The sequence below is a fragment of the Lithobates pipiens genome, unplaced genomic scaffold (genome assembly GCF_037356315.1).
Source record: "Lithobates pipiens isolate NorthernLeopardFrog02 unplaced genomic scaffold, aLitPip1_a1.2 Scaffold_3, whole genome shotgun sequence".
Classification (NCBI taxonomy): Eukaryota; Metazoa; Chordata; class Amphibia; order Anura; family Ranidae; genus Lithobates; species Lithobates pipiens.
In genome coordinates this window covers 170,960,771-170,976,697 of record NW_027507790.1, presented here as the reverse complement: position 1 = coordinate 170,976,697, position 15,927 = coordinate 170,960,771, and the positions used below count along the sequence as shown (strand labels likewise).

Below are 15,927 nucleotides of genomic sequence, written 5' to 3'. Positions count from 1 at the left end.
AATCCAGTTGTTAAAGGATTCATATCATCAGCTGTTATTCTAAGCCCTAAGGCATCTCCTATCACTGGTTCTTTATCAGATTTAAAGTTAAATGACGGCCTGCTCTTCGAGGCTCAATCTATTAGTTAGATATGAATATATGTGCATATATTATAAATATATATGTCAAGTAAAATAAAGTTAGGAGTAAACAGAATTAAATCTAGTTGCAATGAACATAATGATACTGGTGGTCTGTTTGTCCAGCAGAAAGGAGAAAGGTCTGCATATTGCAAGTCATGACCTTCAGAGGACAAATGAGTTATTTATATAGCAGCATTTACTGTCTGATCATTTCCCAAGAGCTGCAAAGCTTTGCACTTATCAAGAATACTACATCCTTCTACACAGCGTGTGAATGTATAACTAGGTCATCTCCCACCTGTATGGGCCGAACAACGCTTTACTGGAATGAAATATGCATGGGCAGCAATATGGTCTTCACATCACTACCAAACATTATAGCATGCATATAATGGGGAAAAATGAAAAGACATCTTGGATGTGCTCAACCAAGTAGAAATATAGAGATAGATTGACACAATCAGGAATACATTTACCATAAAGCAACTGTGCACTAAATCTTAAGTCCTAGTGCGGAGGGGGGCTGGGGCAAGAGCCAAAACCCAAACGATACATATATGAGGTTATTTAATAGGATAAAAAAAACTACTATAATCCATCTTTTATGGATCTTGTTTTACCAAACAAGATCTACATATATTGTTGCTGTGAATTCCTGCTTTTGACATTGTTTGCAGCTAAAGCCTGTTTGTCATTTTGATGTATGAAGGGCTGTATGAACTGTAAGATCAGCCTAGATGACAAGTTAGACATAGTTATAGATAAAGTGAAAGAGATATCCAAATGAATCTCAAGTGCCTATAATATTATTTTTATTACTAGGAAACATTTAGACATTACAGTAATCTATTAAAATTTTATTTGACTTTAACTGTCTATAAATGTCCAAGCAGGGACATGAACAAGGCCCTGGTGCCAATCCAAGCTTTGTATTCAAAGCGTAATTAAAAGATACTACATTCCTTAACAGCCCGTGTACTGAATCAAGAAAGAAAGCGGCCTCAGCCTAGGCTCATCCCAGGCCTTGCCCCCTGACACCTTTGACCACCCACCCACAGAGTTTATTCATAGTGGTGATGCATGCAAGTGTAGTAAGTCACTGGAGAACCGAAGGGCCGCTTGGAGTGAAGCTCTAAGTAATTAGATGGGGTCACAAGGCCCTGGTGCCAGATTGAAACAGAACCCTTATTTCCTGGGACAGGCCCCTTAAAACATGGATCATACTCAGGAAATTGGGACGTATGGTAACCATATTCTAGAGCAGTGGTCTCCAAACTGCAGCCTTTTGCTTGCCTTTATCTGGCCCTTGAGGCATTATTGTTGCCACTGACACCAAAAGTGAGGCATTATTCCTCCCACTGACACCAACGATGGGGTACTTACTATTCCTTCCACTGACACCAGCGATGAGGCACTATTCCTCCCACTGATACCAACGATGAGGCACTGTTTCTCCCACTGACACCAACAATGAGGCACTATTCCTCCCACTGACACCAACGATGGGGCACTGTTCCTTCCAGTGACACCAACAATGGGGAACTATTCCTTTCACTGACACCAACAATTTCTCCCCCTAATACCAAATATGGGACATTGTTTTCTCCCACTGGGCAGAGTCTGACTGACAGTAAACTGGCCCTTTGTTTAGAAAGCTTAAAAAAATGAGTTAAAAAAAGGGAAATGCAACTGTATAGGGTAAAGAATAGGCTGTGAGCACAAGGCTGTTAATTAAGTAAAGGGGATGTCATGGTTGGCCTTTATGCCCATATACACCCATGGAAATGTATCAGCTAACTTAAAGAATAACTAAACACAAGAACAAAATTGTAATATATTGCATATAGATGTGGTGGCTGCATTAGCTTTCATTTCAGACTAAGAACATTTTAGCAAGTACAGAAAATAACTGTATATATTGCCAGAAATGCAGTGTTCTTGTCTTGTGTGAGATGAACTGGAAGCAAAAACAATGATATCTTTCTATTGTAAACTACCTGTCCCATCAACTTTACTGGAAATAAAAAAATGAGCAATGGCAGACAAGTTTGAAGTGGAGCCTGATTGCCAATCAACGCTTTTCTTCATAGATACCTTCATAGATATCTTCATAGATACAAAACATTTATTGGTGTCTGTGCCCCTGTTAGGGAGATTCACCTTCTCCTTTTGTCCTGTTTACCCTTAATATCGAATGTGAAAGTAAAATCCAACATTTTGAGGTGGCATCAGTAGAAGAATAGAGGGGAAATCTTACAATGGGGACACTAGATCTGGTGACATGCCAGGATTCCTTCACTTTGGAGGGATTTCCTCTCATTTCCTGCTTTGGCTATGGGACGGAACGTGAAGGGAAATCTCCCCAATGGGACACAGATGGTGGTTTATAACCCTCCCTTACTCTATCCAAAATGTAAAAAAAAGTGTTGCCTTTAGTGACACTTTAATTTTTGTGAAAAATCTTCTCCACAACATACTAAATAATAGATCTCTACCAATGACTCTTCACCCTGTAGGTAGCAACTTTAGGGATTCCTTATTATATTTGACTTCTCCGAGGGCTGGGAACCACTGTCCCACAAAAAAAACATATTAAAGTATTATGGTGGCTTGTACATTCAAATTTGAAGTGATCATATTCTATTAGGAACTTTAACATACACCCGTCATGAAAAAACATGTGGTCTGCCATTTCTAGCCTTCTCATAAAAATGGCTGTTCCCAAAAATTAACATCTATCTTTCATAACAGATATAGTTTAAATACAACATTGAGTTACTGTAATTTACAGAAATAAGTAATATAAATATCTCTTTCTTTTGTTTAATTAAAAAATTATCGCTATAATGATAACACTTAAAGTGTAATAATGGATTCGGTATGCTGAAGCATAATAAAGAAGTGTTAGCGGCAGGCCTTCCCCTAATAGTGCCTGGAGGGAGTATAAACCTGTAGCCTAATGATTGATTTCAATCAACCTGTAAGTTGACAGAAGAGGCAGAAATTAATTACAGCTTAGGGACTGCATTGCGCATGCGCCAAGCTCAGGATGACATCTCAACGCTGTCTCTATGGAAACCCCTGACTTGCCAGGAAGCCTACAGCTGAGTTATTTTTTACTAATAAAAGAGGCAGAGAACATATTTTTTTTGTCTAATCATGCACTTATCCTTAAAAGTAGCATTATCCTGTATTTAAGTATTCCATGCCACATATTTTAGAGTTTTCTAGTTAACCAGTAACAGATATAAATCAATTCAGTCAACTACAAGATGGATTCTAATTGGATGTTGCAGATCCTGACTTCCCCGTAGTGCTTACATCATTCTTGTGAGTGGGAGAGAAATTTCTAGGAGAAAAAACTCACTTGATCATCATGTTATTACTCATCCGAAAGCAATACCTCATTCCAGATTCCCTGGCAAATTACTTTTATAGCTTTAGAATTATTGTTATATTAGGGACACGCACCCACACCCGCACCCGCACGGATGTGAAATGAGGAGCAGTGGCTGTGTCTGTGCAATTTCTGTGTCCCAATTGACATCAATGTGATGGCCTGCACGGGATGCATGGAACACCTGTACATCCCCATGTGGGTAAACATGGCTTTGCATTAGTGTATGCTATAGTACAACCTGTGTGAACGAGGCTTTAGGAATAAATGTATATTCAGAGTATACTCAGTACCAAGACTGAGGGCTCTCTGGCATCACCGACCCATTTTTTTTACGAACGCTTTCCAGACAGTTTACAAATGTATAGTGAAGCATTTAGTAATACAATGGGCCCATAAAAAAATGATAAAGTGTGTGATTGAGGATAAAAACTAAGAAACAGCAAATGGGATAACAGCAGAATGCTTTACATGTATCTAAACTCAAAACCAAATAAAGCCGGGCCACACAGGGGTCGTATTTCAGCCAGTCCAGCATGTTGGGTTTTTCCTGATCGATCAGTACCACGGGCTATAGCCGGCAGCACTGATCAGTGCATTCTGATGGAACGGAAGTCTCCCCACTGTCAGAATACAATACTTCAGCAGGAATGATTCCCCCATCGACATCAACTGTGTGGAAGAGGGAATTGGGTCATTTTTTTTTGTTCATACAGGGTTGCTCTTTGTATATATGTATATACCCATAGTCAAAAAAAAAAACATTGACACTTAGCTAACTATTAGGTCCACAGTATTTCTGTAGTATATGTAATATTTTATCACAGACGAGAGTGTAATATTGTTTAGATTTAGGGATTAATTTGTAGTTTTAAAGGTGGTAATGGCATTTGAATAACCCAATGATCAAGTAAGTGTTAATAATTAGAGGAAGAATGATTTTAGGAGGTATGTACAGTGAGGGAAAAAGTATTTGATCCCCTGCTGATTTTGTATGTTTGCCCACTGGAAAATAAATGATCAGTCTATCATTTTAATGGTAAGATTATTTTAACAGTGAGAAATAGAATAACAACAAACAAGTCCAGAAAAAGACATTTCAAAAAAGTTATAAATTGATTTGCATTTTAATGAATGAAGAAGGTATTTGATCCCCTATCAATCAGCAGGATTTCTGGCTCCCGGGTGTCTTTTATACAGGTAACGAGCTGATATTAGGAGCACTCTCTTAACCACTTGCCGACCGCCTCACGCCGATGTACGTCGGCAGAATGGCACGGGCAGGCATAAGCACGTACATGTACGTGATTTGCCTCCCGCGGGTCGGGGGCCCGATCGGGCCCCCGCCCGGTGCCTGCGGCGGTCGGTTTTCGTTCGGGAGCGATCCCGGACGAGGGGACGGCCATTCATTCATGGCCACCCCCTCGCGATCGCTCCCGACGAATGGAAATCCCCGGTGACATCACTTCCTCTCCTGTAATGTAAACACAGGAGAGGAAGTGATGTATTCTCTCCTCCGTGTCGGTATTTTTCGTTCCGACACGGAGGAGAGCGGATCAGTGAGTTGCACCAACACATCCCACACACAGTAGAACATGCCAGGCACACTCACACCCCCCCTTTACCCCCCGATCACCCCCCCAATTACCCCTGCCCCCCCAGTCACAGTGACACCAATGTCATTTTTTTTTTTTTTTTTTTTTTTTTGCATTGGTGTCATTTGTGACTGTAATAACTGTTAGGGCAGTTAGGGTTAGCCCCCTTTAGTTCTAATGTACCCCCCTAACCCCCCCAATAAAGGTTTAACCCCGTGATCACCCCCCGTCGCCAGTGTCACTAAGGCTGGGTTCACATTGCAGCGGTTTATGAGAACGAATGTGATTCGCACCGCACTGCAGTGCAAATCACATCCGATCTCTGTGCGATTCGAGTTCAGCCATTCGCCGCACCCGCCGCACCCGCCACACCCGCCGCACCCGCCGCAAATTCGCACGGGACCCTTTTTTTGGCCCGCAGCAGAATCGGATCGCATGGGTGTTCACACCATGCGATCCGAGTTTGCAGATCGCACTGCGATATGCGAACTGATCTGGGGGTGTCAGTAACATTTCACTGACACTCCCAGCAGTTCGCATAGGGCAGTGTGAACTGCCGCCGGGAGGCATGCGATGCGGGAACCCGCCGCGGATTCGCGGCGTTTCCGCATCGCTCCAGTGTGAACCCAGCCTAATAAGCGATCATTTTTCTGATCGCCGTATTAGTGTCACAGGTGACGCTAGTTAGGCAGGTAGGTATTTAGGTTCGCCGCAGCTTTTTATAGCGCTAGGGACCCCCATATACTACCGCATAAAGCCCCCTGATTGCCCCCTAGTTAACCCTTTCACCAGTGATCACCATATAACTGTTACAGGTGACGCTGGTTGGTTAGTTATTTTTTTATAGTTTCAGGGCACCCGCCATTTATTACCTAATAAAGGTTTAACCCCCTGATCACCCGGCAGGTGTCATTTGTGACTAATAACTGTTAGGGCAGTTAGGGTTAGCCCCCTTTAGTTCTAAGGTACCCCCCTAACCCCCCCAATAAAGGTTTAACCCCGTGATCACCCCCCGTCGCCAGTGTCACTAAGGCTGGGTTCACATTGCAGCGGTTTATGAGAACGGATGTGATTCGCACCGCACTGCAGTGCAAATCACATCCGATCTCTGTGCGATTCGAGTTCAGCTATACAGATAGTATGGCTGAATTCGTGTCGCACCCGCCGCACCCGCCGCAAACTCGCACGGGACCCTTTTTTTGGTCCGCAGCAGAATCGGATCGCATGGGTGTTCACACCATGCGATCCAAGTTTGCAGATCGCACTGCGATATGCGAACTGATCTGGGGGTGTCATTAACATTTCACTGACACTCCCAGCAGTTCGCATAGGGCAGTGTGAACTGCCGCCGGGAGGCATGCGATGCGGGAACCCGCCGCGCATTCGTGGCGTTCCCGCATCGCTCCAGTGTGAACCCAGCCTAATAAGCGATCGTTTTTCTGATCGCTGTATTAGTGTCACAGGTGACGCTAGTTAGGCAGGTAGGTATTTAGGTTCGCCGCAGCTTTTTATAGCGCCAGGGACCCCCATATACTACCGCATAAAGCCCCCTGATTGCCCCCTAGTTAACCCTTTCACCAGTGATCACCATATAACTGTTACAGGTGACGCTGGTTGGTTAGTTATTTTTTTATAGTTTCAGGGCACCCGCCATTTATTACCTAGTCTCACTAGTGTACCCCTAAATTTAGGGGTGTCTACTTTCTAAAATGGGGTCATTTGGGGGGGGGGGTTTGTGCCATCTTGGCATTTTATGGCCTTCAAAACTGTAACGCCCTTAGAAAGCCTGAAGGCGGTGCTTGGTTTTTGGGGCCCCGTACGCGGCTAGGCTCCCAAAAAGTCCCACATATGTGGTATCCCCGTACTCAGGAGAAGCAGCAGAATTTATTTTGGGGTGTCATTTCACATATGCCCATGGCATGCGTGAGCAATATATCATTTAGTGACAACTTTGTGAAAAAAAAAAAAAGTTTGTAATTTTCCCGCAACTTGTGGCAAAATATAAAATATTCCATGGACTCAACATGCCTCTCAGCAAATAGCTTGGGGTGTCTACTTTCTAAAATGGGGTCATTTGTGGGGGTTTTGTGCCATCTTGGCATTTTATGGCCTTCAAAACTGTAATAGGTAGTGAGAAGTGAACTCAAAAAATTACGCCCTTAGAAAGCCTGAAGGCGGTGCTTGGTTTTCGGGGCCCCGTACGCGGCTAGGCTCCCAAAAAGTCCCACATATGTGGTATCCCCGTACTCAGGAGAAGCAGCAGAATTTATTTTGGGGTGTCATTTCACATATGCCCATGGCATGCATGAGCAATATATCATTTAGTGACAACTTTGTGAAAAAAAAAAAAAAAAAAAAAAAGTTTGTAATTTTCCCGCAACTTGTGGCAAAATATAAAATATTCCATGGACTCAACATGCCTCTCAGCAAATAGCTTGGGGTGTCTACTTTCTAAAATGGGGTCATTTGTGGGGGTTTTGTGCCATCTTGGCATTTTATGGCCTTCAAAACTGTAATAGGTAGTGAGGCGTGAAATCAAAAATTTACGCCCTTAGAAAGCCTGAAGGCGGTGCTTGGTTTTCGGGGCCCTGTACGCGGCTAGGCTCCCAAAAAGTCCCACATATGTGGTATCCCCGTACTCAGGAGAAGCAGCAGAATTTATTTTGGGGTGTCATTTCACATACGCCCATAGCATGTGTGAGCAATATATCATTTAGTGACAACTTTGTGTAAAAAAAAAAAAAAAATTTTTTTTTTGTCATTATTCAATCGCTTGAGGCAAAAAAATAAAATATTCAATGGGCTCAACATGCCTCTTATCAATTTCCTTAGGGGGTCTACTTTCCAAAATGGGGTCATTTGGGGGGGGTTTTGTACTGCCCTGTCATTTTAGCACCTCAAGAAATGAGATAGGCAGTCGTAAACTAAAAGCTGCGTAAATTCCAGAAAACGTACCTTAGTTTGTAGATGTGACAACTTTTGCGCAAACCAATAAATATACAATTATTGACTTTTTTTTTACCAAAGACATGTGGCTGAATACATTTTGGCCTAAATGTATGACTAAAATTGAGTTTATTGGATTTTTCTAATAACAAAAAGTAGAAAATATCATTTTTTTTCAAAATTTGCGGTCTTTTTACGTTTATATCGCAAAAAATAAAAATCGCAGAGGCAATCAAATACCATCAAAAGAAAGCTCTATTTGTGGGAAGAAAAGGACGCAAATTTTGTTTGGGTACAACATTGCATGACCGCGCAATTACCAGTTAAAGCAGCGCAGTGCCAAAGTGTAAAAAGACCTCTGGTCATTTACCAGCAAAATGGTCCGGTCTGAAAGTGGTTAAAGAGAGTTCTTATAGTCTCAACGTGTTACCTCTATAAAAGACACCAGTTCATAGAAGCAATCAATCAGATTCCAATCTCTCCACCATGGCCAAGACCAAAGAGCTGTTCAAGGATGTCAGGGACAAGATTGACCTACACAAGGCTGGAATGGGATGACATAACCCTTGGCACCTGCAGCCCCTGGATATCACAATCCACATCCCTGAAGGTTTTGAGACAATCGCCCTACAGTCCGCCAGTCTTGCGCATGCGCAGAAGTGCCTCAGCGGGGGGGGGCTAGATTTGAAATATTAGAAGTAAAAGCCGGATCCCTGTTCAAGAACACAGAAAGCTGCAAAGACTTTGGATGCTTCGATGACGTTGTGGGTAGGTAAGTAGTTTTTAAAGTCAGTAGCTAAAACATGTGTGTAGCTTCTGTCATTTATTTTTGGATGTCAGGTGAAGTTCCTCTTTTAGTATCCTTCAGTCAAACAATATAATTCTGCTTTTAAACTAATACAGGGGGTATAGAATACTTTGCCAAAATGGCTCCAATTTTCAGCCTGCCATGAATCCTTTTCAATGGGGTAACTTTGTATACTTTTTCTCCAGATTGCAAGCCAAAATATCTGTGATTGCTTACAGTTCTCTCTAGCTAAAGCTGCCTTTACACCAGAAAAGACTGCACTCGGCACTCTGCATTACCATTTGTTGACATATGCTGATGCGCAGTAAGTGAATGACTTCAATCCACTCGAAAGGTGTAGCTCAATGCACCACAAATGACTTTTTTTTTTTTAAACTGAATGCCTTTCCAATAACAAGTTCTATTAAAAACAACATGCTCATAATTGTTCAGGCATTTTGATGGAAAAGCAACAAAATAAATAGTGAAACAACCATAGCTCCCAACTGTCTCTGATTTCGAGGGACTGTCCCTGATTTGGAGCAATGTCCCTCTGTCCCTCTTTCCTCCTAATTTGTCCCTCATTTTGGTCTGATCTCTATAGTTGTATATAAAATGCACTTTTTATCTTTCTAAACCTTTCATCCAATTTCAAAATTGCTGCAATTTACATTTTAAAAAGCCAATATAAAGGAATGGTAGTGGTAAAAAAAAGTCCTTGTGGATTTAATTAACCTTATTTTTTGGTTAATTCTCCTTTAAGGGGGTGTGGCAGGGGGCGTTCCCTATGCCTACATACATTTGTTAGTAGGTGTCCCTCATTTCCCTCTCAAATTTTTGGGAGGTGTGACACAACTGGTGCGACTAACCCAGGAGAGGCCCTTACACACTGAAAATATTAGCTCCTATATATATACTAAATGTGCTTATAATGTGTTATGTATATGGAGCAACATTGACTGCATTAGAGCAGGACAGATATGGCAGGAAGGAAAGCCTGGTTATTTGATGACCGCACCTACTTTTGTATGGAATCACTGATCATTTACAGCAGGGATATGCAATTAGTAAACCTGAATGTTTGGACTGGGCACCTAATGCACAGATCTATCAGACTGCGCATACGCAGGATTCATAAAATTCAAAATGAAAACCTTTATACACACACACACACACACACACACACACACACACACACACACACACCTATATATGAAAGTCCAGCAGAGAAATACAAGCAAACCCACCCTGGGTTAGAATAAAATTTAGAAAAAAAAAGCATAACCCTACCTTCATCCTATAGAAATTCCACTCTGCATTGCTCAGCCTGTACAGGACTGGCCTACTGCTTCCATCTGCTGCAGCTCTTGTACAATGAAGACAGGGAGCAGGCTCTGTGCCCAGATAGCCATTAGTTGTTATGAACCATACTGGACCCCACCCTGCAATCCATCCCTACAGAGATGTCCGCCCATATTGGACGTCGAGGGCTTACGGCCAATGTAAACACTGTACCAGCCCTGTACAGGCCAGGCAACGCAATAGTGGACTTCTGATTTTTTTTTTTATATTTAAAAGGCAGATCATGTCCAATGCTGGAGTTTCCTATAATGCGTTAATGCTCTTGCCCTTGGAAGGTCAGCTACTATACATTTACAGCAGTTATAATGAAAGTACTCGCTTTTGGAAATAATAAAGGCAATTATTTGTTGTTTGGTTGAAAGGTTTAAGGCCCTTTTGCACGCATGCATTGCAACCCTTTAAAACGCATGTGTCCAGCTTCCCCATAAAAAATAAATAAAAAATAGTCCCTTATCAGCACTGCAGAGCATCTTTTAATAATACATGTCCATTTTTCTACGTTTTGGTGCATTGGGAGGCCCATAAAAATCAATGACAGAGCATCAAAATACATTTAACAATGCTTTGCATCACCTGTTGAAGTAGTGCAGTGCTAAAGAGCAGAAAATGGCCTAGTCATGAAGGGGGAAATCTTCTAGAGCTGAAGTAGTTAAAGTGCTTGTAGAGGATTTTTTTACCTTAAAATGTAAGCCCACCCTAACACCCACAATCTAACACTAACCTATCTAGCCCTGTAAAGAGGAACTCAGTATACATGTCTTTTTTAAGCCGATCCAGTCCGATCTCCAGTGGTGGAAGCTGTACAGAGGACATGGCAGACAACGGCTGTGAAATGAATGGAGAGTGATGTCACCCATAGACTTACTATGGGGCTTCCATTGTTGGATGTGCCCTCTGCACCCACCTCCACAGCGAAGCCGCAGCTGACAGCTCAGCGTGGGATCGGGTCGGATCTGCTTAAAAAAAGGTATGTATTGCGATTTATTCTTTACAGAGTAAAATAGGTTAGTGTTAGATCATGGATGTCTGTAGATGCAGGGATTTTAGTGTTAGGGTGAACTTCTACTTTAATGCATTCTAAAATGCAGAGCAACACTGTGCAGGTCCATGTGCACACATAGCGCAGCTTGGAATGGAGCCCACACGAATGCCCCCATTGCATGCAGCTTCCTATGGGGGGCAATTGGCAGGGGAGAGGAGCCAAGAGCGTTGGCGTGGGATGCCAGAAGAGGAAGATTGAGGCTGCTTTGTGCAAAACTATTGCACGGAGCAAGTAAGTATAACGTGTGTCATTTAAAAAAAAAAATAATTAAAATCACTTTAACTTTATTTAAAATTCTAAATTGAAAAAATATGGAAACTTGTGTCAAAGAAAACGCCGACTCATCTGCCTAAAATTAAAAAAATAACACATTTGGTGGTCTTTTTTTATAACACACCTCTATGCACACATATGGATCTCAATGAGCCTTCAGGCCTGGTTCACACTAGTGCGATGTGAGAACCCTGCGAATCCAGTGTGGGTTCCTGCATCGCACCTGAATCACACAGTGGTTCACACTAAGGTCTGCGAACCCGCTGCGGTGTCAATGTAAAGTTAACGACACCTCCAGACCGGTTCGCAAATTGCAGTGCGAACTGTGAAATGGTGCAGGAATCAGATTGCATAGGTGTGAACACCTACGTGGTCCGATTCCAGAGTGGACCAAAAAATAGCGTCCTGCACCGTTTGGTGTGCATGCGATGCGATTTCAGCCATGCAGTTTGTATGGCTGAAATCGCATCACACAGACATCACCTGTAATCTGAACAGCAATGCGGTGCAAATCACATACGATGTCTGACATCGCGCTTGTGTGAACTGGGCCTTGGTGTAGTTTCACACAGTTTTGCAAAAAATGCCACAGTTCCTAAATGGAGAACAGTTGGATGCTATGGTGTGTGCCGAATCATCCATGTTTATAAATAGATATTTATTACAAAGCAAATATGTTCCTTGTCAAGTTTAAATATTTTATATGTTCACTCTACAAGTAGGCCAGCACTACTTCTGATCAAATTATTTTTAATAAATCTGCATCAACTTCCAACAGTTGATTCTGCTGGGAAATAAACGTGGTTCATCCTGATGATGTGTGCCATACACACTGTACAATGCACATCACAGCAGATACAAGCAGACATACTAATCAATTCACAAAGCTTCAACACAGGATCTTTATTTTCAGCCACGTGGCTTTAAATTTAAAATCTCATTGATAAAAAAAATCCTATTGGCCTGAAAAGAACCAATTCTCCAAACCAAAGATCCTTATTCTAATAGGTTGCCTTTGTGAATTGGACCTAAAGGCACATATAACCACCATTAATGTCATTGTCCATTCTCCCACGAGACACAACAAAGGTGTGGCCTGGCCATCTGCTCAGCTGAAGTCATGGTTTCTTTCTGCGACAGAGATGGCATGCAGGTAATGTTTTACATCACATCAATATAATGTTTTATACAAAAATCATCTACTAGACCACCCAGCATGACATGCTGCTACTTGTAGTTCCTCAGTTGACATAGGCTGCCCCTGACTGACCTAGGCCCAACATTAGAATGGTGACTACAAAGGCTGTGACTATAGAAATTTAAATAATAAAATATGAAATTTGACTAAAAATGTTGCTTTCCCCCTGAAAAGTAAGCACCATCATTCCTGAAACCGAGACAAATACCACTACCAAAAACTTCATGGGATTCTAAAGGTACTACATATAGATTCCAAACATAAAATAAAATAACAATATTTTATTGATACAATTATTATATCTCCTTCAATTAAATACAATTATAAAATGTCATCCATACAATATTAGAAGACAACAGTTATTAGTACCATCAAGTTATTATCAATCCCATCGTCATCAGCAGGTAGTTCAATAAAATAAAATTGGGCATGTTACCGATAAGAAAATTGAGCATGTTACCAACAAAAAATTGTCTTCTTATTGATAGGATAATAACATTGACTATAAAGCTATGACTGTTTGTTCACAATTTTGCTCACAATTAATATATCAACCATTATTAGCATCATGATGTCATTATCAGTGATATCCCAGTCTGATCAGGAATGCAAGCAGTTCAATAAAAGCAGACTGGGCATGTTAACAATAAGAAAATTGGACCAAGCCAATATTACCCAGGCTAATGAGTACACAAAAGATTTACTACAGTACATTTCATGGCCAGTTACTTCTAGTCGAGCTGTATGATTCATCTCAGTCCAAACAATGACACTATCGGGTGTGTTCATCAGTGACAATGCACAAAAATAGACTTTGCCTGTTTTTTTCCCTGGATTTCTGGATCACCAGATACATTCATTTATTGAAATGGTTGCAGCAAATAAATAGAAAAATAATAATTTCTAGGGTTGGAAAGTTAAATTACAAACAGCAAAAGAACTGGCAAGAATATACATAGATAAAGCAATGCTGCTATACTATGGCCAATCATAGACCCAACTCCACATCACATGAGGGGCTTTCCTTCTTATATATATATATATATATATATATATATATATATATATATATATTCTAAACAGGTGTGGTGAACAGCACAACCGATATGGGTAGAGTGCAGACCAATCAGACCATTGTACTGGTCATATATAGGAAGAAATTAATCAGGGATTGCTACACTTTACATTTATTGAAAGTCCAAAGGAATATACAAAAATGACATATTGTGCTCCAACAATGCAATGCAACAGTTTTGGACAAAGTGCTTAACGTCTTTCTTCAGGCTGGAATATATATATATATATATATATATATATATATATATATATATATATATATATATATATATTGCTCAGGAAGCAGAATATATCTATATCTATATGGCAGTGCTTGTGAAGAGGGTACATAGTGTCATACAGCAAGTGTCATAAGGATGAGGATGATGCTGATGGTGACCTGGGAGCTCTCATGGCTCATCATCCAGTGGAAAGCACACAGCAGCTGCTCTCTCCAGTGCTGCCTGCATATCCCTCTTTGTCCGCTGTGTGCTGCCATACGCTGCCGTAGGGACCGCACTGCGGACTGCACCACGCCCACCAGCCGGCATCGCTCTGCAAGTGTCATTACACCAGGCAGGTTGCTGTGCTGCAAGGGCAAAGGGCTGATCAATGCATGGCACTGACTGCATGGCACCGCACCAGCCCCGATCACCCGACACGTGTGTGCTGAATCATGCCAGTCCACAGCCCACTGCCCCCTGCATGGTGCCTGCTTGTCTTCACTATGGGTGCCCCTCACTTTCCATAGAAAGCAATGATGTGACAGTGGATGACAGTGCCTGGGTGGGGTGTGCAGCATGTGACACCACAGGGATGGATCCAGCTGCTGTTGCACAAAGTTTATTTTTATTCTGCCTGGATGTGACAATCCAGATATGTATAGGGGGTGTAATATATGTCCAGATATGTATAGGGGGTGTAATATATGTCCAGATATGTATAGGGGTGGGGGTGCAGTGTATGCCCAGATGTGTATAGGGGTGTGATATATGTCCAGATATGTATGGGGGGGGGGGGGGGGTGATATATGTATGGGGGTGTGATATATGTCCAGAGATGTATAAGGGGGTGCTATGTATGTCCAGATATGTATAAGGGTGGGGAGTGCTGTGTGTGTCCAGAGATATATAGGGGTGGGGGTGAAGTGTATGTCCAGAGATGTATAAGGGGTGGGGGTGCTGTGTATGTCCGGAGATGTATAGGGGTGGGGGTGAAGTGTATGTCCAGAGATGTATAAGGGGGTGCTGTATATGTCCAGAGATGTATAAAGTGTAGGTAGTATGGAGGATCCCCCATTCCTGACTGAGCCCCATGATCTATAGCAGTCAGCAGAGGGAGGGGCAGACAACTGTTAGATCTGCAGCCCAGAGAGCAGGGAGTGGCTGCATCACATTGTCTTTGTTCCTGATGATGATGGTGAATGGAGCGATGGAGAGCAGGTGACACCTGTACACCATGGATGGTATGCTGGGCTCGGAGGTCAGTCAGCAGGGCTGTCACAGTGCCTTACCTCTCTCTATATTGGCTATGGCACACCTCAGGTGCTCCTCTGTCACAATCTCCCCGATCACCACCAGCAGGTAGAATTTGCTGTCCAGGAACCTGTGGGACAGGCTGGGGGAGGAGGAGGTGGTGGTAGATGATGGGTTGAGGATGGGCTCAGTGTCCGGCCCCGGCTCCACCACAGTGGCCATCCTTCAGCAGCTGAGAGCAGACAGGGAGTGAGCCGGGGAGGGGAGGAGGGCCGCCTTATATATGGAGGGTCTGGGCTGGGACCCGGGGAGGAGGATCGCATGAGGCTCTGATTTCCAGCATCCACCTCTGATGTCATCTGCAGCAAATCATCGCCTCCGGAAGGGGAAGAGGAGCGGAGACAATGCACACATCATACAGGACCAGGGATGGGGACCAGGGACCAGCCATAATACAGGACCAGGGATGGGGACCAGGGACCAGCCATAATACAGGACCAGGGACCATACATCATACAGGACCAGGGATGGGGATCAGGGACCAGCCATCATACAGGACCAGGGATGGGGACCAGGGACCATCCATAATACAGGACCAGGGACCATACATCATACAGGACCAGGGATGGGGATGAGGGACCATCCATCATACAGGACCAGGGATGGGGATGAG

General features: G+C 42.7%; 1 protein-coding gene across 1 annotated transcript in view; it reads right to left on the bottom strand.

Annotated features, from left to right (window-relative positions):
- The window catches only part of MAP1B (microtubule associated protein 1B), a 115,657-nt gene extending 100,072 nt beyond the window's left edge, over nucleotides 1-15,585 (bottom strand). The window contains exon 1 of the mRNA XM_077462495.1: nucleotides 15,293-15,585. Coding sequence (XP_077318621.1) covers nucleotides 15,293-15,476 — 184 coding nt within the window. The 5' untranslated portion in view covers nucleotides 15,477-15,585. The remainder of the gene's footprint in view (nucleotides 1-15,292) is intronic.
- Between the last annotated feature and the right edge of the window lie 342 nt (nucleotides 15,586-15,927).